At 35.1% G+C, this 23,511-nt stretch overlaps 1 protein-coding gene across 1 annotated transcript in view; it reads left to right on the top strand.

Moving 5' to 3' along the window:
- Positions 1-19,944, top strand: part of LOC129065545 (UDP-glucuronosyltransferase 2B31-like) — a 31,300-nt gene extending 11,356 nt beyond the window's left edge. Inside the window, exons 3-6 of the mRNA XM_054566817.1 lie at positions 8,057-8,188; positions 10,099-10,186; positions 11,030-11,249; positions 19,114-19,944. Of these exons, the coding sequence (XP_054422792.1) occupies positions 8,057-8,188; positions 10,099-10,186; positions 11,030-11,249; positions 19,114-19,390 (717 nt within the window). The 3' untranslated portion in view covers positions 19,391-19,944. The remainder of the gene's footprint in view (positions 1-8,056; positions 8,189-10,098; positions 10,187-11,029; positions 11,250-19,113) is intronic.
- Positions 19,945-23,511: the final 3,567 nt, after the last annotated feature.

Raw genomic sequence — 23,511 nt, 5'->3', positions numbered from 1 at the left:
TTATCTCTTTCTCTTGTCAGACCGCTGTGGCTAGGACTTCCAATACGATGTTGAAAAGAAGCGGTGAGAGCGGACATCCTTGGCGTGTTCCCGATCTTAGTGGGAAAGCTTTCAGTTTTTGCCCGTTGAGTATGATATTGGCTGTAGGTTTTTCATATATGGCCTTTATTACGTTGAGGAATGCCCCATTGATTCCCATTTTGCTGAGTGTTTTGATCATAAATGGGTGCTGTACCTTGTCAAATGCTTTTTCTGCATCTATCGAGATGATCATGTGGTTTTTGTCTTTTCTTTGATTTATGTGGTGTATCACGTTTACTGATTTGCGTATATTGAACCATCCCTGCATCCCTGGGATGAATCCCACTTGATCGTGATGGATAATCTTTTGAATGTATTGCTGGATGCGGTTTGCCAATATTTTGTTGAGGATTTTAGCATCTATGTTCATCAGCGAAATTGGCCTGTAGTTTTCTTTCTTTGTAGGGTCTTTATCTGGTTTGGGGATCAGGGTGATGCTGGCCTCATAGAAGGAGTCTGGCAGTCTTCCCTCCTCTTGGATTTTTTGGAATAGTCTGAGAAGGACAGGGGTTAGCTCTTCCTTAAATGTTTTGTAAAATTCTCCTGGGAAACCGTCTGGCCCTGGACTTTTGTGTGCTGGGAGTTTCTTGATTACTGCTTCAATTTCCCCAACTGTTATCGGTCTGTTCAAGCTTTCTGTTTCTTCCTCCTTCAGTGTTGGAAGATTATACTTTTCTAAAAATTTGTCCATTTCATCAAGATTTTCAAATTTCTTGGCATATAATTGTTCATAATAGTTTCTGATGATCCTTTGTATTTCTGTGGTATCAGTTGTTATTTCTCCTCTTTCATTTCTGATATTATTAATTTGGGTCCTCTCCCTTTTTTTCTTGATGAGTCTGCTTAAAGGTTTGTCCACTTTATGAATCTTTTCAAAGAACCAGCTTCTGGATTGGTTGATCCTCTGAATTGTTCTTTTTGTCTCTATGTCATTCAGTTCTGCTCTAATCTTGACTATTTCCTTCCTTCTACTTGCTCTGGGATTTATTTGTTGTTGTTTCTCCAGTTCTTCAAGTTGTAGTGTTAGGTCTTTTATTTGAAATGTTTCTATCTTTTTAAGGTAAGCCTGTATTGCTATGAACTTCCCTCTCAGGACCGCCTTTGCTGTGTCCCATAGGTTTTGGACAGTTGTCTGTTCATTTTCATTTGTTTCCAGAAATTTTTTTATTTCTTCTCTTATCTCTTGCCACTTTTAAGATTGTCTACCTGCCTTTAACTTTTGACAATTATAGTGTGTCTTGGTTTAAGTCTCTTTGGATTCTTCTCATTTGGAACCCTACGGGCTGCCTAAAAACAAATGTCTGTTTCTTTCCCCAGATTAGAAAAGTTTTCAGTTATTATTTTTTTTGAATAACCTTTCTTCTCCTCTCTCTTCTCTTCCTGGGAACTCCATACTGTGTATATTTTTGCTACTGAGTATTCCATAAGTCCCTTAAGCTACCTTCACTCGTCATCATTTTTTTTCCTTTGGCTCATCTGACTGGATGAATTCTACTGCTCTTTCTTCAAGTTTGCTGATCCTTTATAACTGATCTACTTAATTTTGAACTTCTCTATTTAATTTTTCAGTGCATTTAACATATTCTTCTGCTCTGTGATTTCTGTTTGGTACTTTCTAACTCTTGAAATTTCCACTTAGTTCAGGCATCATTTTCCTGACTTTGATTAGCATCTTTATGACCATTATTTTGAACTCTTTATCAAGTCAGTCAATTATCCCTATTTCGTTAAGGTCTATTTCTGAAGGTTTCTCTAGTTCTTCAGTTTGGAACATAACATATGCCTCTGTTTCCCCACTTTACTTGACTCTCCGGGGGCTGATTCCTGCACATTAGATAAAAGAGCTACTTCTCCCAGTCTTAACAGAACAGTCTCATGTGGGAGATGAACTTTATGGAACAGCCGAACCAGAGCTCTTGGTTGTGGCTTAAACTTTTGTGATTGCCCAATCTACCTTCTTTATTCTTAGTGTCTCCCAGTCATTGAAGGTGAGCCAAAACCTGTCAGTATCCCAAAAAGGATAACTACCACCATCACCTAGACGTAAGCTGACTAGAAGTTGGACCTGCAGGCAGCAATCAGGAAAGTATGCAGTTATGTTACTTACAGGGAGAAACTGAGAGTTGTTTTGTCTGCTCCTTCTGCACTGCTACAGCCTCTGAGGGTGCTACTGTACAATTAATAACTTTTTCTTTGCTACAGTCCCGTGGGACTCATGAATACAAGCCTCATTAGGTATCAAAGCCTGTTGATTTGGATACCTGCCCTTTAAATGGCAGGGGCAAAAGTGGTCTGCCAGACGTGTGTGCAAGCTCCTTTCAGGGAGGTGTTTGTAATTAGGGGCAAGTCCAAGTGAGAGACCATAGGTGGCACCTGCAGGTTTCCCCTGACTTTAGGGAGATGTATGTACTAATGCATAGGAGTCATTCTGTTAGTTTCTACAATTCTCTCAAAGACAGCTGCTCTCTGTAGCTGTAGATTTGGTGTTTATATGGGAAAAGATAAGTTCAGGAGGCTCCTATATTACCACCTTGAACTGGAACCAATCTAACCCTATTCTTTAAAGCCTTTATCCTTCACATTAAGGGAAAGTGAATGTCAGTAGGACTTGGAAAAAAGGAGGAAGATAGGAAGATGAATAGCAGTATAATCATAATAATTATTACTAGTAGCTACTATTATTAAGCTGTAAAACAAGGCTTGAATCGAAATCAATGATTGCAAAACTTGTCACAGAATGAGAATGACCAGTCCAAGTCAGTGATTAATCTGAAAAGAGAGGCTGTTTATTACAGTACTACAGGAAACTATCTTCTACAGCATGAATTAAGAAAGCCAATGGCAGTCAGCTAATGAGACAAAATATTGAGCAAAAGTGACTTTACATGTTGCTACAGGTCACTAGAATCCCACAGCTTAGCTAGGTGCACCATGTGAGTCATAGGAAAGTTCAGTGACCTTCATATTGAAACTAATGTCATCACAGTGCAAGTATAAAGAATGTCCCAAGCATTATATAGCCTCCATGGACAAAGTTTTAAAAGTTTTATCCTTTTATCTTTTTATCTATAAACACAGAGTTTCAAAAAAAAATCTTTATGACAATGATTAGAATTGGAAAGTATATTTTTATTTTGGAAAGTTTTAGTCATTATTTTTAAAGAGAGAAAAATAATAAATTTAAAACAAAAGAGACAAAGATATGATAAGTATGCAGTTTTAACAAAATATCCAGGAAATATTTGGCTCATCTACATTTCATTTTTTCAGAAGAGTACAGTGTACAATGAGTAATTATACTAGTACTAAAAGTAATAAAATTATAAATATTGGCAATAATTAGGGATAACAAATTGAAATTATTTTTAAACAATTTTAGTAAAACCTGACTTTAGCAGAGACTTATATAGGTAAAAGTGAGCTACCTGAGAGGGTTTCAACTCTCGTGCACCCCTCTCACCATCACTGATGTGCTCTGTCGAGGACTCAGCACAGTGATAACGGGCGTCCCTCTGAGCTAGCTACACACAACACTTCCTAATGAGACATTAATTTTATAGTATGCTTTCAGGGTAAGTGGTATCCTATGTTAATAAGCCCAGAAATATGGTTAATCAAATATGTAACTATAAATATATAATTCTGAATTATATATAGGACTCCTAGGACTATTTCAAGGAAATTCCAAACATTTATACCAGACCCCTGAATATCGACTATACTTAACCTCCAGCCATTATGAAGTGACTTTGAGGAAGTATTTGGGAAATTCTGACAAATAAGTGAAAGAAAAAGATATATAGTGATTTCAATCATAATTCTTAGGGAAATAAGACACTAATGACTAAGCTAAAATAATTTGACAGAAGACAACTGAAATAAACATAATTGATTTAATAGAACTATAATGATAAAAAATTAAAGGTGAATTCAGAATTACTGTGGGCCCTCCTTCTAAGAATCTGTATTAGTAATTAATAACATTATAAATGAAGAGTCTTATATAATATTGGCTAACAGTATTTCATTCTCACTACTATGTTCTGGCTCTATTTCATTTCTTGTTTATATACATATATTCACTTGGAAAAATACACATGCATCCTTCCACAGGAATGGAAGGATTGAGTCTGCTAAAAAAAAAAACAAAAAAAAACAAAAGGAGAATCAAGATGGCAGAGGATTGAATGGAAGTCACAGTGACATCCTCCCAGGACTGACCTAGAATTACAACTAAACTGTAGAGAAATCACCTGGAACAAATTACTTAAAAATAGCAAGAGAGGAGCCTTATAACCTCTGAGACAGAAGAATCACCTTTAGTACTATCTAACTGGTAAGGAGTGCAGTAGAGACTCAAGAAAGCAGGCGGGGCACCCATGTCAGCAGCACCAGAAGGGCCATTTGGATCACCCTGAGAAGAGCGGGGTCTAAATCATAAATGAGGATCTCCAGCCCACAGAACCAGAGCCCAAAAAGTACACAGGAAATGGCCAGCTGCGAAAAGCGGCAGGGTTACTCTCTGCCAGAAACAAGTGGTTGGAGACACAAGGACTGTTTAAAGAGCCAATGCATAAATTTTTATTTACAGTCACTTACCCTGATCTCCAGCAAAGGCGGGGGCAAAGTGGGCTAGAGATGCCTGAGGAGAGACTGCGGAAGGTGGCTTTGGGGAGAGAACTGAGGGAGTAGCTGGCAGGATCCCTGTCTGACTCATCCCCCATACAGCAACAGCCATCTGGCTCCAACAGACCACTTCCCTGAGGGGCAGCAGCATGAAAGTACCCAAGAACCCCACCTCAAGGAGGGACTCTGCCCCACCCTGTGGTCTCTAAGCCGGCATGCTGAGTGCAGAGTGACTAGATTAACAGCTGAAGGAAACAGATACAATCAGTAGATTACTGGAAGTCTCGAACAGACTGCCTAAGGTCACATAGGGACAACATCTGATATCATCACAGGCAGATCCAGAAAGTAAAAACAGCAGTCTCCTACCATAGAAGTTCACACCACAAAGTCAGGAAATCAAGACAGACCAATTTCAGAAGCAGAAGCAAAAAAGAAGAGTCTCATGAATAATGAGAAGACAAGGAAATACCGCCCTCCCCTTGAAGGTAAAGGAGAAATCCCCAGAAAGAGAACTAAATAAAATAGAGGCAAGTTAACTATCAGATATTGAGTTCCAAACAATGGTTCTAAGGAAGCTCAATAAGCTCAGTGAGCTCAGACAGAATTACAAAAAACTACAAGGAAACTACAAGGAACTTACTACAAACTATATCAGCATTAAAAAGGATATAGAAACTATCAATAAGAGACAAGAGGAAATAAAGAATACAATTTCTAAATTGAAGAACACAGTAGAAGGAATCCAAAGCAGGTTATATGAAGCTGAGGATCAAATCAGCAAGCTGGAGGACAAGACTGAAAAAAGCTCCCAGAGAGAGTAAGAAAATGAAAAAAAGACTCAAAAAGAATGAAGAGTCATTCAAGGAAATACAGGACAACCTGAAACATAATAATATGCATATAATAGGGATACCAGAAGAAGAAGAGGAGAAAAAAAGAACCTGTTTGAATAAATAGCGATGGGAAACTTCTCTAACTGGAGGAGAGAAAAAGTCACACAGGTCCAGTAAGCACAGAGGGTTCCATCCAAGAGGAACCCAATGAGGCTCATTCCAAGACACATCATTAATTCAAATGGCAAATAGCAAAAACAAACAGAGAATCCTATAGGCAGCAAGAGAGAAACTGGTAGTAACATATAAGGGAGCCCCAATATGGCTAGCAGCAGAATTCTCAATGGAAACACTGCAAGCCGGAGGGAGTGGCAAGAAATATTCCAAGGAATGAAAGGCAAAGGCCTGCAACCAAGTCTGCTCTACCCAGCAAATCTCTGGATTAAAATGGAAGAGGAAATAAGGAATTTTCCAAACAAAAGAGGCTAAAAGAATATACCTCCATCAAAACAGCACTACAAGATATGCTAAATACACTGCTTTAAGGTGAAGAAAGAGTCTATGAATATCTAGTTCCTTTCACAGATGCCAATACTTGATATTACCAATATTTTCAATATGCATTAATCTGATTGTGACAATGATGTGTTATTTTAATTGTTCCTTTATTATTTGTTGAAACTACACCTGTTTTTGTATATTTCTTGCCTATTTCTATTATTTTAAAAAAGCTTTAAATGACTTTTTGGTATTCTTTTACTCATTTATTCATTAAAGGTTTGTAGAATTTTTTTCCCTAAAGAAAAAAAAAAACCAAACTATTAACACTGTTTTAGCATTAGATGTGTGGCAAATACTTTCCCATTTTTTACTTGTCCTTTAACTTTTTGTATATGTATATTACTATATAGTCTTAAATGTTTAATATAGTCATATTGTCAATATTTTACTTTATAGCTTCTGGGTTTGAATATTTTACTTCAGGGTAAGAAAAACATTATTTTGTATTTTCTCCTAAAACTCCTTAGATTCTACATATTGATTTTTAACTCACCTGAATATTTTTTGTGTAATGTATGAAATAGGGCTATATTTGTTTTATTTCAAATAATAGTGGTCCATGCACCTTATTTGTTAAATAAGCTCTATTTTCCCCATTGATCTGAAATATCAATTTAATCATATATTACATTGTTAGACAGATATATACATTTCTTTCTAGAATGCTCATTATATGTCATTGATCTACTTGATAATTTCTGTGCTGGTATCATGTTTTAATTGCTGAGACTTTATAATGGTTTTAAATTTTTTTAATATTTTATAATTGACTTTGACATTTAAAAAATAAATAAAATCAATCTGCATTTAAAAAGAAAGGAAGGAAGGAAGGGAGGGAGGGAGGGAGGAAGGAAGGAAAATGGAACTCCTACCTTTTGTGACAACATGGATGGAACTTGAGAATATTAAGCTAAGTGAAATAAGCCAGTTGGCAAAAGACAAATATAATATGATCTCACCTATAAGTGGACTCTATTCAACAAAATAAACTAACAAAAAAAATAAACCACAGGCATGGAAACATGGAGCAGACTGAAAGTGACCAGAGGGGATGAGGAAAGAGGACAATGGCAGAAAGAAGAGGAAGGGTCTAGACAAAGAACATGTATGAATGACCCATGGACATGGATAACAGTGAGAATTGACTGTGGGAGTGGGGGATGGGGGTGGGATGAGTGGAGGTGGGTAAAGGGGGGAAAAATTTAGACAACTGTAATAGAATAAACATAATTTAAAAAAGCAACTGAGAACAGAATGGAGATTACCCCCAAAAAAATGAAAATAGGATTGCCATATATTTGGCATGTCCACTTCTTGATATATTTCCAAAACTATTAAAATCACAATACATCAATAAAATATTTGCACACCCAAATTTATAGCAGCACTCTTCACAGCAGTCAAAGGAAGCCACCCAAGCATGTATCGACAAAAAAATCAATAAACAAAATGTGGTATTTACATAAGATGCAATTTCACTCAGCCTTGAAATTGAAAGAAATCCTGACACATGCTACAACATGGATGAAACCAGAAGCTATCATGTTAAGTGAAATGGGCCACCAACAAAAGGGCAAATACTGTATGATTCCACTTATATCAGTTACCTAGACTAGTCTAATCCATGGAGACAGAAAGTATAATCATGGTTGCCAGAGATTGGCAAAGGGGGAATTATTATTGCATAATGAGTACAGTTCTAGTTTTGCAAGATGAAGATATTCTGTAGATTGGTTGCACAACAATGTGAATATACATGCTACTAAATTGTACACTTAAGAACAGTTAAGATGGTAAATTTTATATTATGTGTACTTACCACAATTTTTTTTAAACAAAAGTACTCGTAATTCCAGTTAATTCTTGATTTCTCTCAGTTGTTTGAAGCATCCCTTTCAATGGCATTTGCTATGCATTGTTCTTTTATGATGGAGCAAAATTTTTCTTTATAGGAAATGGAAGAGTTTACCCAGAGCTCTGGAAAAAATGGTATTGTCGTGTTTACTCTTGGGTCAGCTGTCAGTAACATCTCAGAAGAAAGAGCCAATGTGATTGCATCAGCCCTTGCCCAGATTCCACAAAAGGTTAGACTAAGTACAGTAACAGTGGACAAGTCTCTGAAAGATCTATTTAAATAAATTTCCTATGTGACATGTAAGACATTATGATAGCTCTTATTTATCTCAGGTGTGAATTCAAACCAAGATATACAAGACAGGTGCTAAAATAGTATAAAAAGGGTATTTTTGAAAATAACTTCGGCATTAACATTGTGATCAGAATGAAACGTATGTAAGAGGTACAATGTAAAGTTTGGTGTTATAATGGGATTACAGGTAGGTACCAAAGTCACCAAACTCTGCCCAGTCATTTGCTCCTTTTTATTGAAGGATTCCTGAAGACACTGTACATACTACAGATGTTCTCAGAAAGGAGTTAAATTCTAACAGTAATGTTAAGCAGGAATTGATAATAGCATGTACTATAAACTTGCTAGGTAATCCAGGCCACTCTTCCCCTCATTTTTGAAATAAGCCTGTGCAGTGTGCATTTCAGGGTGTTATCCAGAGAAAGAATAGCCAAGACTCGCTAAGCTATGTTCAGGTACCTTGGCCAGCCACAGTGATTAAGAGAATGAAAAACTGGCATGCCCTAGTAGACTATGTCCTTTAAAATTGGAGGAAAATAAAATAGCAAGGAGGGAGATGGGTACGCCCCTTAAGGTGACCCTGGGCTTTATAAAATGTTGCTCCCAAAAATCTCTGCTTCTAACCAGTGAGAATAGTAACTCTTCCTGGTTGAGGAAGAAGTAGGGAATGTAATAAGGAATGAACTAGAAGCAAGCCCATTACAGGAAAGTTTCAGATGCACCCTTCTCTATAAAACAGAGTAATAAGTTATTTTCCAATATATAGAATAGACATGCAGTCTTTGGGTATTCATGAACTGCTTTTTAGTTTCCTAATTGATGTAATTTCTGCTTATAACCTATGCTAATTTTTAATTGAGAATCTGATACTACTTTAACATTCATATAGCAAATAAATGTTAAGCATGTGTAAATTACAATCCAGTTTATGAGAGAGAATTGCTGGGAAATTCCAAAATCAGAATCTATTTGGGCCTTGGGCTTGAAAAATGGCTTGGCCACAGGTCCCGTGGAAATCAGTGTCGTCCATGATTTGTGATGTCTCATGGAAGTGTTGACAGGTAATTGAAAAAAACCTCAGCATCATCAAAATTTTGGATTTTTTCAACAGCTATACTGTTATTTATAAAGTGCCAACAGGCTCTTCTTTTCTACATTTAAAAAAATTTTGAACTTAAAAAGAGTAATAAATCTTTGGTTCATGGGAGGAGAAAACTTACCTCTTTAAATTTTTCTTAGAAGCAGTGCCTAATAATTAGTAATCTAAAGAAATTAAATATGCTTACTAAACAGAAATTATATTACTACAAATTATTAATAAGCAGAATTATTAATTTCTTACAAGTAGTTGATTGCATAGGTTAGCCTTTTGTAAATCAAAAGATGTAAAATTCTAATAAAATAACTTATGAAATAAGTGTATATAAGAAAAATCCCTTCTGTAACACTTGAAAAAATAGGTTAAGATTACATTTTAAAATGAGAGCAATTATAATAAATAGATAAATGTGTAGTAATCGCCTATTTTTTGCACTAGAATTATAATGACTAGATGTAAAAATTTATTAAATACTTCAATTCATTATTGATAATCTTATTTGTGTACTTGTATGTATTCAGTATCATGATTGCATTCATACTTGTTTGAATATAAAAATAAGTACACAAAATGTAGGTATTTCTACTATACCAGCATTATAATCATTCTCATATTTAATATCTTGTGTTTATTACTTATCTGTCTATGAAGGAGTTAACTAGATTATCTCTTAATTTCTTTAGAATTTGAACATGCCATAGCTTTAGTTCAGTTCATGGAATAAAATATTTTCTTCACTGTAACAGGTTATATGGAGATATGATGGCAATAAACCAGATACCTTAGGACCAAATACTCGGCTCTATAAGTGGATCCCCCAGAACGACCTACTTGGTGAGACTCTGGAAAACAAACATTAAAAATGACAGTAACTCCAAACAAAGTCATAATAGTTCAAAAGAAAACAAATCTGCTGAACATTTATTATTGAAAAATTCAAAAATAAAACTTAACTTCCTTATATTTGTCTGCCAGTTCTGAGGGGAAAGGATAAGATATAAAAGTTAGTATTTTATTATACATAATCTCCTTCCTAATATGTAGAATCAAATATCTTTATTTCAGGTGTAATTACTTCTCATGAAAAATTTTTCAACAACTACTTGGATCATCACTCTGTCTCCTAGTTCTCTCTTCTCATTTCTATTCTTTCCTCTTCTGTATGGGCATTCACTGCCATTAAAAAATAAAATCACCTCTTTTATTTTCAGTGACTCTCCATTTTCTGTAGAGAAATAGCCATAATATTTTCATGAAGTTAAGATCATGATAAAGTGTGATTTTTTTTTCTTCAGTTCCAGAGTCACCCCAGTCACATTTCCTGCTGCCTTGACACCCTACATGTAATACTATCTGGCTTCACTATTTAAGAGAATATGTTCTAACATGCCATCTTCTTTTCTTTTTTTGTACATGCAATTTTTTTCTATCCAGAACATTCTCTTTCCATTTGTCCATCCAGCAATCTTGTATTCATTTTTCAAGTCACAATGCCACACCAATATCCATTTACCTCTTCAGCAACTAAAGTGCTTCTTGCTCTGAGATAGTGCCATTTCATGTGTATATTAATCTGTCAACTAAAATACACTGCCTCTGTCAGTGCTTTTCTTGCCCAATTCTCATTTTATTTCTAACATTTATAATTAATAATTTACTGAATTCACCCAATCCTAGGTCATCCAAAAACCAAAGCCTTTATAACTCATGGTGGAACCAATGGAATCTATGAGGCCATTTACCACGGAATCCCTATGGTGGGCATCCCTTTGTTTGTGGATCAACCTGATAATATCGCTCGCATGAAGATCAAGGGAGCAGCTGTCAGACTGGACTTCAGCACAATGTCTAGTGCAGACTTGCTCAATGCATTGAAAACAGTCATTAATGACCCTTCGTAAGTATCACATATTTTTTAATAGGTTGTATTTATAGGTAAGTTCTTTTGTCAATGGTGAAATGAGTATCATACCATTTTAAGAAGCTAATTTTGACATTATTTAGGTGAATTAAGCCATCTTAAGTCCACTTTGGTTTTCAATCAGACATTTATTTCAAAGCTACATTTGAACACCATTGACTTAATAGGTAACTAGCATAAAAAGTTTCTACAAAAAAAAAATACAGTTATGTAGGTAATTATAAAAAGAACACATTTAAAAATATATGACAGAACCATAGAAGGAAAGAATGATGAACTGGAAGAAATATCATGAATTATCTCAATTCATTATGTAAAATTTCTGAAACTATAAATCCTTTTGCTCAAAAACTGATATTGTCATTATTTTAATGCATTTTATAATAAAAAATATAATTTATATGCCATAAAATTCACCTATTCAAAGTATAAAATTCAAATATATGTGGTTTATTTACAAAGCTATGAGACCATCACCATAGTTCAAAACATTTCTGAAACAGTACCTTAGGATATTTTTCTCACCCCAAAATGGAAATGTCGTATGCCTTAGAAGCCATTTCTCACCCCTTCCACCTGCCCATCCCCAACTCAAGCAACCATTAATTAACTTTCTGTCTCTATAGATCAGCTCTTCTGGACATTTCATATAAATAGAATCATACAATATGTGGTCTTTTATAACTGGCTTCTTTCATGCCGCATAAGGTTTTTTAGTTTCTTCCCTGTTACGGCTTTGCACTGCTTAATATTTAATTGTTTGAATATTGCGCATTTTATTTATCAATTTATCAGTTCATGTGCATTTGTTTTCATTCATTCTAGGGTAGATATCTACAAGTGGATTCTGGGTCATATGATAATTTTATAACAAACTTCCAAACAGACAAAGAGATTGCACCGTTTTATACTCCTATCAAATATGTTTGAGGGTTCCAAATCTCCACATCATTGTAAATACTTATCATCAGTCTTTTCTTAATTTTTATTGAATTTATTAGAGTGACATTGGTTAATAAAATTATATAGGTTTCAAGTACAATCTTATAATGCATCATCTTTATATTGTATTCTGTGTTCACCATCCAAAGTCTCTTTCCATCACCTTTTATCTTCCCTTTCCCCTCTGGTAATCACCATGTTGTAGTCTGTGTCTATGAGGTTTGGTTTGGGTAGGGGAGGGGTTGCTTAACCCCTTTAGCTTTTTCACCAAGCCTCCCAGTCCTCCTCACTTCTGACAGCTGTCAGTCTGTTCTCTGTATCTATAAGTCTGTTTCTATTTTGTTGGTTAGTTTATTTTATTCATTAGATTCCACATGCAGTGCAACCTCAGTTCTCAAACTTAATTTATTCTGGAAGGCTGTTCAAGAAGTGGTCTGTTTAAAAATTGAATCATTTTTTCCCATTAAAACTAATATAAATTTAAATAATTTGTTTCAAGCCCCTGACTCCCTGCTTTCACTTTTCTTATATATAGTACATGTCTAGTGTATTGTTCAACTTATAAATAAACAGTTGAAAAACAAAGGGACATGAAGTGTAAATAAAAACTTAATAAAAAGGAAATATACAGTAAATAATGAAAATTTTACTTTTTCATTATTTTTATTTACTTTTACTGGATATAAAAGTAAATATACAGTAAAAAATGAAAATTTATGTATACACTAGAACTTACCTTTAATGTTGAGAGCTACTGATGACTGAATATGGAAAGGAGGAATGGAGGGATGGGAGGAGAATCCCCTAACATAAAAACATCAGGTTGCTGTTCTCCTGAGGTACTTTCTCTCCTTTGTCCCTTTGCTCTCATGGAACTTGATTCAGGCTCACCAGGCCTCTGTTTCACTGAAAACCTATCCAGTGATGTTTGTTTTTACCTGTGTTTCAGCACTTGACTGAAGTGAAACATTGCATTGTCATTGAACAAGTTTATCAAATGGTTTACTACTTCTTTGTCAGGATGATATTCTTCAATAAAACTTTGCATTTCTCCCTATTTCCCAAGCATTTCCTTGATTAGTGAAGTAGGAATATACTCTCTCCCTTCCCTCTCCTCTGAAGAGAGCCCCTCAGCTGCCATCTGTTCTGCTCCCTCTGAAGGTCTGAGAGTCCCTCAGTGGTTATCTCAGTGTTGTGGTCCTCCACCCACTCTTCCACATCATCATCATCTACCTTCAAGCCCATGGACTTGTCCAGAGACGGAGTATCCTCTACAACAGACACAGGCTCATCCTCAAAGCCCTCAAAGTCTCTTTCAGCAACAGATTCAGGCCACAATTTATTCCAGGCTGATTGCATGGTCCTGGAACATACTTCCCCCCATGCTTTTTGTATGAGCCTCAAGCAAATGAGGACAGTAAAATGTTCCTTCCAGAACTCTCTGAGGGTTAAATGAATTTCAGAGGCCACCTCAAAACATTTCTGAAACAGTACCTTTGTGTAGAATTTTTTAAAATTAGAAATGACCTGCTTGTCCATGGCCTGGATGAGGGGAGTTGCGTTATATGGCAATAACCTAATAGTGACAAGGCTGTACACCTCCACAAACTCAGCTTCCAAGCCTGGAGGGTGGGCAGGAGCATTGTCCATTACAAGAAGGAATTCCCAGAGGTATTTCTTTGCACTTGAGGCAAACACTTCATGAATCCACTCAGTTAAAAATTGCCTGGTTACTCAAGCTTTGCTGTTAGCCCTCCACGTCACATTCAACTAGTTTCTCATGACATTGTTTTTCTTGAAAACTTGTGGGTTTTCAGAATGGTAGATGAGTATAAGCTTCAATTTAAAGTCCCCACTTGCATTTCCTCACAACAATGTCAGCCTGTCCCTCATTGGCTTGTGTCCTGTCAATGACTTCTCCTCCTACATCACTAAGCCCTCTTTGGCATTTTCTTCTAAAAGAGGCCCGGCTCATCACAACTTGGGGAACACGTGGGGAACAAATCTCTTGGCCTCTACATATGCTTGAAATTTGCCGTAAAGTTATCAGCAGCCACATTGTTAGAACTAGCAGCCTCCCCACACCTCACTACACTATGAATGCCACTTCCTTTAAATTTATTGAACCAGCCCCTAGTAGTCTTAAATGAACCACTTTCAACACTTGTTCCCGGAGTGTCTTTCAAGGGGTCAGTATGTAGTATCTTTACTTTTTCACGTATCACTGCCTCTGAAACATTACTACCAGCTGTTTTTCATGAATCCAAATCATCTTTTCCTACCTCTTCAATTGCCTGTGATCATTGTTTTATGAGCACTTTCATACCCTTAGCAACATTGGCCATCTCGATGGCCTCTTTATGTTTTAAAATTGTGCTAATCATTGATTTTGCCATGCCATACTCGGTAGCCAGATCAGACAGGCAAACACTTCTATCATACTTAGCAATTATTTCTTTTTTAAGCACTATCATTGTTTTCACAAATTTCCTTTTTTATTTTGATGCTATCACTAACCTTCTTAGGACTCATGGTGACTTACTGTATGTATTTCATGATAAGCAGCAGCAAAAGCAGAAAAAAAACATGAAAATATTTAGAACACAATTTCCTAAGATATTAACAATGCAAGATTTAGTGGTAAGCTGACTCATGCTCCTGCATTCTCTTGTTTGTCACCTGAGATATCATCCCCTTATCAGACATATCATTGGTGAATACATTCTCCTATTCAGTGTGTCATCTTCATTTTGTTGATGGTTTCCTTCACTGTGAAAAATCTTTTTAGTTTGGTATCATTCTCATCTGTTTATTTTTTCTTTTGTTTCCTTTCCCAGAAAGACATAGCAGAAAAAACATTGCCACAAGAAATGTTTGAGATTTTACTGCTTATGGGTTTTTTTGGTAGGATTTGTATTGTTTTGAGTCTTACATTTAAGTCTTTAATCCATTTTGAGTTTGTCCTCATGTATGGTGTAATTTGGTGGTCTAGCTTCATTTTTTTTGCACATATTTGTCCAATTTTTCCAACACCGTTTATTGAATGGACTGTCTTTATTCTATTTTGTGCTCTTGATTCCTTTGTTGAATGTTAATTTACCACAAAGTCATGGATATATTTCTGGGCTCTCTATTGTGTTCCATTGATCTATATGTCTGTTTTCATGCCAGCACCATGCTATTTTGAGAAATCTTGAGAAAGAATAACAAAGTAGAAAGACTTACACTACTTGATACCAAATTATACTACAAGGCCCTTGAAAGCAAAGACAATGACCAGATCTCAACACATCAGAGTCCTTTTAAGCCCCGGGATAGTCTTTCTGTCAATTTCCACAGCATTCCAACATGTCAGCAATGTTGCCTGGAGTGTCCCTCACTCATCTGTGTATAGACAACTTTACTGATAATAAGTCCTAATTTTACTAAAATTGGCTCAATTTTAGTTTGAATTTGAATTCAGTAAAATTCCTGATCATAACAAAGTTCTCTCCAAAATATAAAATGAACATTTTAGAATTTTATATTCTTTTAATATCTTGTGACTTTTCATTCAGCATGAATTCTCACTGGGTGGACAGGGAAAAAAAAAATACTTAAGTCACCAGTGCTGTCAAGAACAAAGGAATAGGACTTAAAATCAGCAAATCTGATTTTGTACTTAAATGACTTTACTTGAAAGCATGTTGTGATTATCTCTTGTCCTTTTTTAAATTTTATGTGGCATATATCTAATTACTTGAGAGTTTGTTTAAGATATTTCCTCTGCATTCAATTTTTATGTTTTTATAGATACTTTTAAAATTATTTTTTTTAGATGATTACAAATTCACATACAATTGTAAGAAATAATACAGAAAGATCCCATGCACCATTTACCCAGTTTCCCCTGATGGTGGTAGTATTTTTTAAAAGATAGTACATTATCACAACCAGGAAATTGAAATTGATATAGCCAAGATACAGGACATTTCCATCACCACAAAGATTCTTCCACATGTCCTTTTATAGTTACACTCAATTTCTTCTCACTCACCTCACCTTTATCCTTATCTTTTTTTTTTAGCTTGTAACTCCCAAACCTTATATTCCTTAGGTCCCCCAAGGGTTTCAAATTATGGAGGTGTACAGGTATTTATTTCCTTTATGAAGAAATAAAGTTAGTGTGATTTTGCCATTCTGTTTTTTCATGGCTTTGAAATTTTAAGATAGTAAGTGCTTTCCTGGGACCAGGATGGAGTTAGAAGAAGCGAGGGGGAGTGGACCAAGTATATACCAGGGAAAGAAAATTGCCATGTGATTAAATGCATGTAAGCTATTTCTGCTGTATCTGCACCATAGTTCCTGGTTATTATATAGACAGCTGTCAGGGAGTCTGAACTAATTTTTAGAATGATGCAGGGCAGAGATAAATAAAAGGAAAAAAGAATGGGAGGGAACAGGGGAAAAGGCTTCGTGCCTTAAAAAAGTAAGTTTGCAAATATAATAGTGGTGTTTGAGAGTGTTACTAGTTTCAACCGAAATTCTAAATCGTCCCCAAAACACTTTGATTATTAAAATTATTTTAGAAGAATGAAGGTTTTCTTTTTATCAAATCAATTCCAGTGCTATTCCCTTTCTATAACAGAATTAAATTTTTGGTTTTGCCAAGAGAATTAAATAAAGCAAAGGGTAAGGATATTTTTAGCCACCAAAAACATTTCTACATGAATAGTTCACAAGCCTGGATATTAATTACAATTTGAGTTAATCCAGAAATAATTCATGCTTGGGATTCAGTTTACTCACACCATAGTGGTCTAGGAGGTCAGGATGCTTGCTTTTGAAGGCAAAATTTTTGACACAGTTCTGCAGAATTATAGAAAATTAATAGCACCTCTGAATAAAGGTTATATGGATAAAATAAACAAATAAAAAACATGTTTAAATTGTAGTGTACAAGATTGTTAAGTACAAAGATAGGAAAAGATTTATTTCAACAGTAATCATAGAAAGATGTTATAGCTATAGATATAGTTAGACAAGAAGCACTACTATCGGATATGGTTAGATAAGCACTACCAAAAATAAAGAGAAATATTTCAGAATAATAAATAGGTCAATCTTTCAAAACAAAACAAATTATTCTTTAGTAATACCTACCACCTACTAATATGTTTATGTATAGATAAATTATATACATCATATTGAATATTCTTATATACAGATAATATATATTTATAGGTAAATATATAAATATATGTTCCACATATATATACATATATACATATATATAGTCCACAAACTACATAGAAGCAACTCGTTCCTGGACCCTCTCACTACTCTTTTTCCCAAATATAAAACAATGGAAAAACACATTTATCAAGACCATATAAATTTATTAATGAAATTGACCGTATATGCTATAGCATAAACCAAGATTCAGTATTTTAAAAATTTTAGATAATAAAGAGTATATTGTCTGGCCAGACTAAAATTAAGTTAGAAATCACTTTTAGAAAGATAACAAAAAAAATCTCTAAACTTGGAAAATTAAGCAATGCATTTCTAGATAATTCAGCTTCAACAAAGAAATCATAATCAGACATGCACTTTCTCATCAAATCCACTTCTAGATTTACATGCAACAGAAATGCATACATAGACATTTTCAAAAATGTTTATAATAGCATTAGTATTAATGGCTGAAAAATTATTAACAATCTAAATGTCCATTGGTCATTAAATGAAGAAATAATTTGTGGTATTGTCATACAATAAAATACTATAAATAAAGGAATAAACCAGCAACTGCTACAGGAAAAAATAATTATATACTATAAGATTCCAATATATTAACAAGAAAAACTAATTTATGGAATCATGAGTCTGCAGACCAGGTAATTTGGAGAAGAGAGTAGCAAAATGGTCCAGGAATTGGGTGCTTCTATGGATAATGAATGGGTATACTGATGTGTTCAATCATGATAATTTTCTTGATAATTTTGAAATTTTGAGCTTATCATTTAGAATATATGTATTCCTTACGTATTTCATAGATAAATTGAAGGTATGTTTTATAAAATGTATTTTAAAATCTAGGAATCAAATAGGAGGAAAAAAACATGAAAGAAATGCTGAGGTATGCTATCATTGTGCGGCAAGGAAAAACTTCTATGAGATGTGACATGATCCCAGGTCTCCAGCAGAGGTAGAAGCAGGCTTGAGATTTTGCAGGAAAAACTGCTCCAGGAGAAGAAAGAGACACAAAGTGCAAACATGCTGACGTGAGAACACATTTGATAGCTTCCATGAATAGCCAGATCATTGTGACTACAAGAACGTGCATAGGGCAGAATGATAGAAGAGGTAGCCAGAGGTCTGTCCATGTAAGGTCCTGTAGGACAAAGAATAGAGGTGGATTTTATTCTTTATCTTACCAAATAGCAATTTTGCACAGGCAAGTGTCTTATTCTGATGGGTTTCAAAAATATTTATTTTGGCTACAGGGTTAAAAATAGACAGTTATGAAGAGAAGAGTAGAAGTACAGAGACTTGTGAGGAAGTATTTCTCCCACCATAACACAATTCCTCTTTAAAAACTTTTAGAGCATTATCCTAAAGATACATTTCCACTCTGACATATTTATAGAATGGCTCCTATCATTTACTCTGCTAAAAAAAGATTTTTAATTTTCCCACTTTATCTTCCATCTTCACTGTTTAACATATTTTTCAATCAGAAAATTCTAATTTAGAAGTCAAACTTTCTTTGAAACCCAAATAAAAATATACTACTACTTTTGTAATTCTAAGGCATATATTTTTAAAAATTTGTTTGACAAAAACCCTTGATGGGTTTGAATAGCTTAGTAAATTAATTCCTTTCAATGTTGACACCTCTGTGTTTCTCCTTTAGATATAAGGAGAATGCTATGAAATTATCCAGAATTCAACATGAGCAGCCAGTGAAGCCTCTGGATCGAGCAGTCTTCTGGATTGAGTTTGTCATGCGCCACAAAAGAGCCACACACCTGCGGCCGGCCTCCTATGACCTCAACTGGTTCCAGTACCACTCTTTGGATGTGATTGGGTTCCTGCTGGCCTGTGTGGCAACTGCAGCTCTTGTAGTCACAAAATGTTGTCTGTTTTGTTGCCGCAAGTTTGCCAAAACAGGAAAGGGGAAAAGGGACTAGCTGTTTCTGAGGCCTGAAGCTGATATGCCACATAGATGGGATTCCTCCAGTTTATTCCAGCAAGAAGTTGTGATGTAAGGATCCTTTCTCCCTGTAACAAAATGACTTCTCTCAGTTTAGCTTTTTAGATCAGTATTTGTTTTCAAGTGATTTACTACCTGTTTGCACCATAAATATTTCATTTCAAAGGGAAAAAACTTGGAAAAATTAAAAATAAAAAACTGTATGGGTTTATATTGAACTTTACTGCTTTGATGCACAAAAAATAAAGTTACTGAGTTTAACGGTGTTTCACAATATTGTGCATAAACACAAAAAACATTAAGAAGTGTACTCATAGTATCCATATTATTTTTCAGACAATCAGAATATTTTAAGTTCATTTTGGTGCAGAATTTTGTAGCTTTTATTTTTGTTAAGGGACCTCAATCACTGGAATTCTGTAAAAAGATTCACCCTTCCATTTCATTTTGGAAGACAACAATGCTCCTTAACATTTACTGTGCATCCAGCTTCAGCACTGTTTCTTACCTAAAGACATGGCAAGTTGTTTGCCTTCAGCCAGTTTAATTTATTTCCCAGTTTGTTGAATTAGAAAGATAACAGCTACTACCTGCTTCGTATTATAAAATTGGCTGAAAATCTTATGAAAATCTTTGATTTCACAAACTAAATTATCTTTTCCTCATGCCCTTAAAAATATTCACCTGGTTGCTTTCACTCGCATATCAGCCTTTAGTAATTGATGTAAGGTATTAATTGTAGATTAAGATACTATAGAATCTGTACTTTTAAAGGGACTTACTAAATTTTCATTCTCTCTGATGTATATAAATATCTATATTTCATTCAGAATAAGATGTATCACTTATCTGCTGACAGAAATGGTGTGAAATTCAATGTTTGTTGAACACTATTTGAAATAATAATGATTATTCTATATAACCATGCCAGACCAGGATGTCTGTCTTTCTTTTGTCTCTTTCCTCATAGCACTGTTGCCCCATTCCTCCCCTAGCTCTTATATGTAAACATTCAATTCTTTCTCATTACATAAAAAATAACGTATTTGTCATTTTTATTACACCTAGGCACACTATGACATAATCAGTAACATTGAGAAGAATACAAAAGTTACATAAATATTATCGAAAATTGGTAAATCAAACCAAAAGAACCTGAAGACTCTCCTGAAATCTGCACATCAAGACAATAATTTATGAACAAATTCATCCAAAATAAGAAAATCATTTATCAATCTTTATTGGCCAAAAAAACCAACATCAAAGTCTTACAACAAACATTCTCCAGCCTAAGGCATGAAATTTATTTTGAAAACAAATTAAAACTCTGATGATGGGGAAATAATATTTTAAAAAAACTTACTACAGAGTTTTCCATGCAACTCCTCTAGATAATTGACACATTTTAAGAAACTAATATAGTGCCATAGTAGATAATATTATTAAATCATGCAACACAGGTAACAGAAAAAGTATTGGTATTCATTGTGAGGACTACTACAAATCTCCAACAACAACAAAAAGAAAATCAGTCCACACTGCATCGTGAAAATAGATGATGAATATGAATAGAAAATTCACAAAAGTAAAATGGTCAATAACACATAAAAGATGACAAAAGTCAGTGATGCTTTGGAAAACAAAAATTAAGTCATTAAATTGTTTTTCCACAGATAATTTGCCAAAAATTTAATCTGGTTAAACTTTTTTTGAGGAAGTGTAAGAGGAAATACCCTATACCTCATCTTCCCTACCAGTGAAATGCAGATAAACTCTGGTATTAACTACCTCATGGGGTTGTAGAAAGGATGAATGTGTGAATATTGTAAAGCACTAGAAATAGTTGCTGTGTAAAAAAATGTAATTTGCATACAATTTAAATGCACAGAAAAACTTTCACAATGATTTTATTCTTTGCATAAGTTACTTAACATTTTTTTTCTCTGTAGCCTTAATCAATGGGCCAGTAGCACCAGTGGTTTTAAAGCAAGGAGTGTGGCATTCCTTAGCCACAGGGTCAAACTGCTGACCCTAATATCTTAGGGTTCTATGATGATCCTGATGTTTTTGGGTGAGTAGCCCAAAGGCATTCCATTCCTTTTTCATTTACAAAAAGGAAAAGGGGAATCTGATCATTAAGATGCTTAGGAGAAGATGAGTTTATTAAACCTTCCTTTAAGGCTCTAAAGGCTATTTCATCCCATTCCACCCACAAAATTGTGTCAGGACTGTCATTCTTTAGTAAAATACATAAGGTTTTGGAATCCAATTTTTGTCAATAGCCCAACCAGCCCAAGAAAATCTTGTGAAACTCAACACACCAAAAAGCCTATTTGGATCCAGGTATAGTTCTTGTTCCGATATTAGGTGTCTCAGGATCAGACCTGAGTTTGGACAAACTGAAATTTTTTTATAGACTTTATGTTCTTTTAAGGCCATATGTTTTAACAGGGGATGCTATCTTCCAGTCAGGAGACTTGAGAAGAGTAAAGAAATAAATCATTCTTATCTCACAGCACGGTAGAACCTGTAGGGAAAATTATATCATCCAGATAAGTCTTTAAAATTTGTCAAAAGTAAGGGGGGCTTTCAGTAAAACCCTAAGCCATTACTGTCCAGGTAAATTGTTTTCCTTCTCAAATGAAGGCAAAAAGGTATATTAGCGTCATTAACTGGAATATTAAAGAATGTAGTACATAAATTGGTTACAGTAAAGAATTTACTTCCCATATGATCTCACCAATAAGTGGAACATAATCAACAAAACAAGCAAGCAAAATATAACCAGAGACATTGAAATAAAGAACAAACTGACAGTAACTAGAGGGGAGGAGAGAAAGGGATAATGGGGGGAAATAGGGGAAGGGTAGTTAAGGAACATGTATAAAGGAGACGTGGACAAAGCCAAAGGGGGCTAAGATTGAGGGTGGGAGTGGGGAGTAGTGAAGGGAAAATGGAGACAACTGTACTTGAAAAACAATAAAAAAATTTCAGTTCAGTTAGATGCTAACAGTGTATAGGAGTTAAAAACAACAGGGTGTGGATGGATAGCAATGTTGTTTATTTTTCAGAATTTCTGGACAAACATTTACCCTCATCCTCAGCTTTCTCACAGATAAAATGGGAGCGTTCCAATGACTAGTGCAAGAAATAATAAGACCCTGATTTATGCAATCTTATATTATGGTCTTTATCTGCCAGTATCAGAAAAAGGCTTTGCCCATAAAGAAGATGCAGTTCATGCAATGAGGAAAGTTGATCAGTGGTCCAGATTCAGCTGTAGTACTAACAAGAACAGAACAAATAAAATATGTTGAAAAGCCATTTTAATTCTCCTAATTGGCAATTCTAGCAGTTACTGTCAAATTCTAAGAAGATCATAAGCCCTAATCAAGTGGGATTTATTGCAGGGATGCAAGGTGGGTATAATATTTACAAATCAATTAACATAATTGTGAGGTCATGCTGGACAGGGTTCCTCCAACCCCCATAATGGAAGGCTGGCTGGAGGGGCCCGGGCCAGAAGGAGTGTGTATGGCTTTGGAAATGGATTGCAATTCCCTCCTTATCTCCTTTAGGGAGCGGCTTCTTTCCTGTGTGACCGCTTCCTGACCTTTTTTCTTCGCACTTACACACTGAGGCAATGTAGTTTAGGGTCAGGCACAAGAAATGTGCCCCCTTTGTCTGGGATCCCTCAAAACAATTCTCAGACTCAGGGAAGTATAGTCCTGCTTCACTGATCTGCTACCATCAGAGCTCCCTGCAATGTAACAAAGGCTAAGTCTGTTTCAAGGAACATGTATAAAGGATCCATGGACACAGAAAATGGCGGGGGTTGGGCGGGGGTTGGGAGAGGAGGATTAAATGTGGGACGTGGGGGGGTGGGTAGAGCAGAGGAGAGTAGTAGGGACAACTGTAATTAAACAATAAAAAAAATTTTTTTAATAAGAAATGTTAAAAGGTAAAAAAAATAAAAAGAAAAAAGAAAAAAAAGAAAGGAGCTAAATCCACTCCATCCAGTCCTCCTTGTAGTTTTTTCGGCTTACCCAAATGAGCAGTCGAGATCCCCGGGCTTGACCTCCTGCATTGTGGTAAAAT

The sequence above is a fragment of the Pteronotus mesoamericanus genome, unplaced genomic scaffold, assembly GCF_021234165.1.
Source record: "Pteronotus mesoamericanus isolate MK-2021 breed Mesoamerican mustached bat unplaced genomic scaffold, CSHL_Meso_final contig_180, whole genome shotgun sequence".
Classification (NCBI taxonomy): Eukaryota; Metazoa; Chordata; class Mammalia; order Chiroptera; family Mormoopidae; genus Pteronotus; species Pteronotus mesoamericanus.
This window is presented reverse-complemented; position numbering and strand designations above follow the sequence as displayed.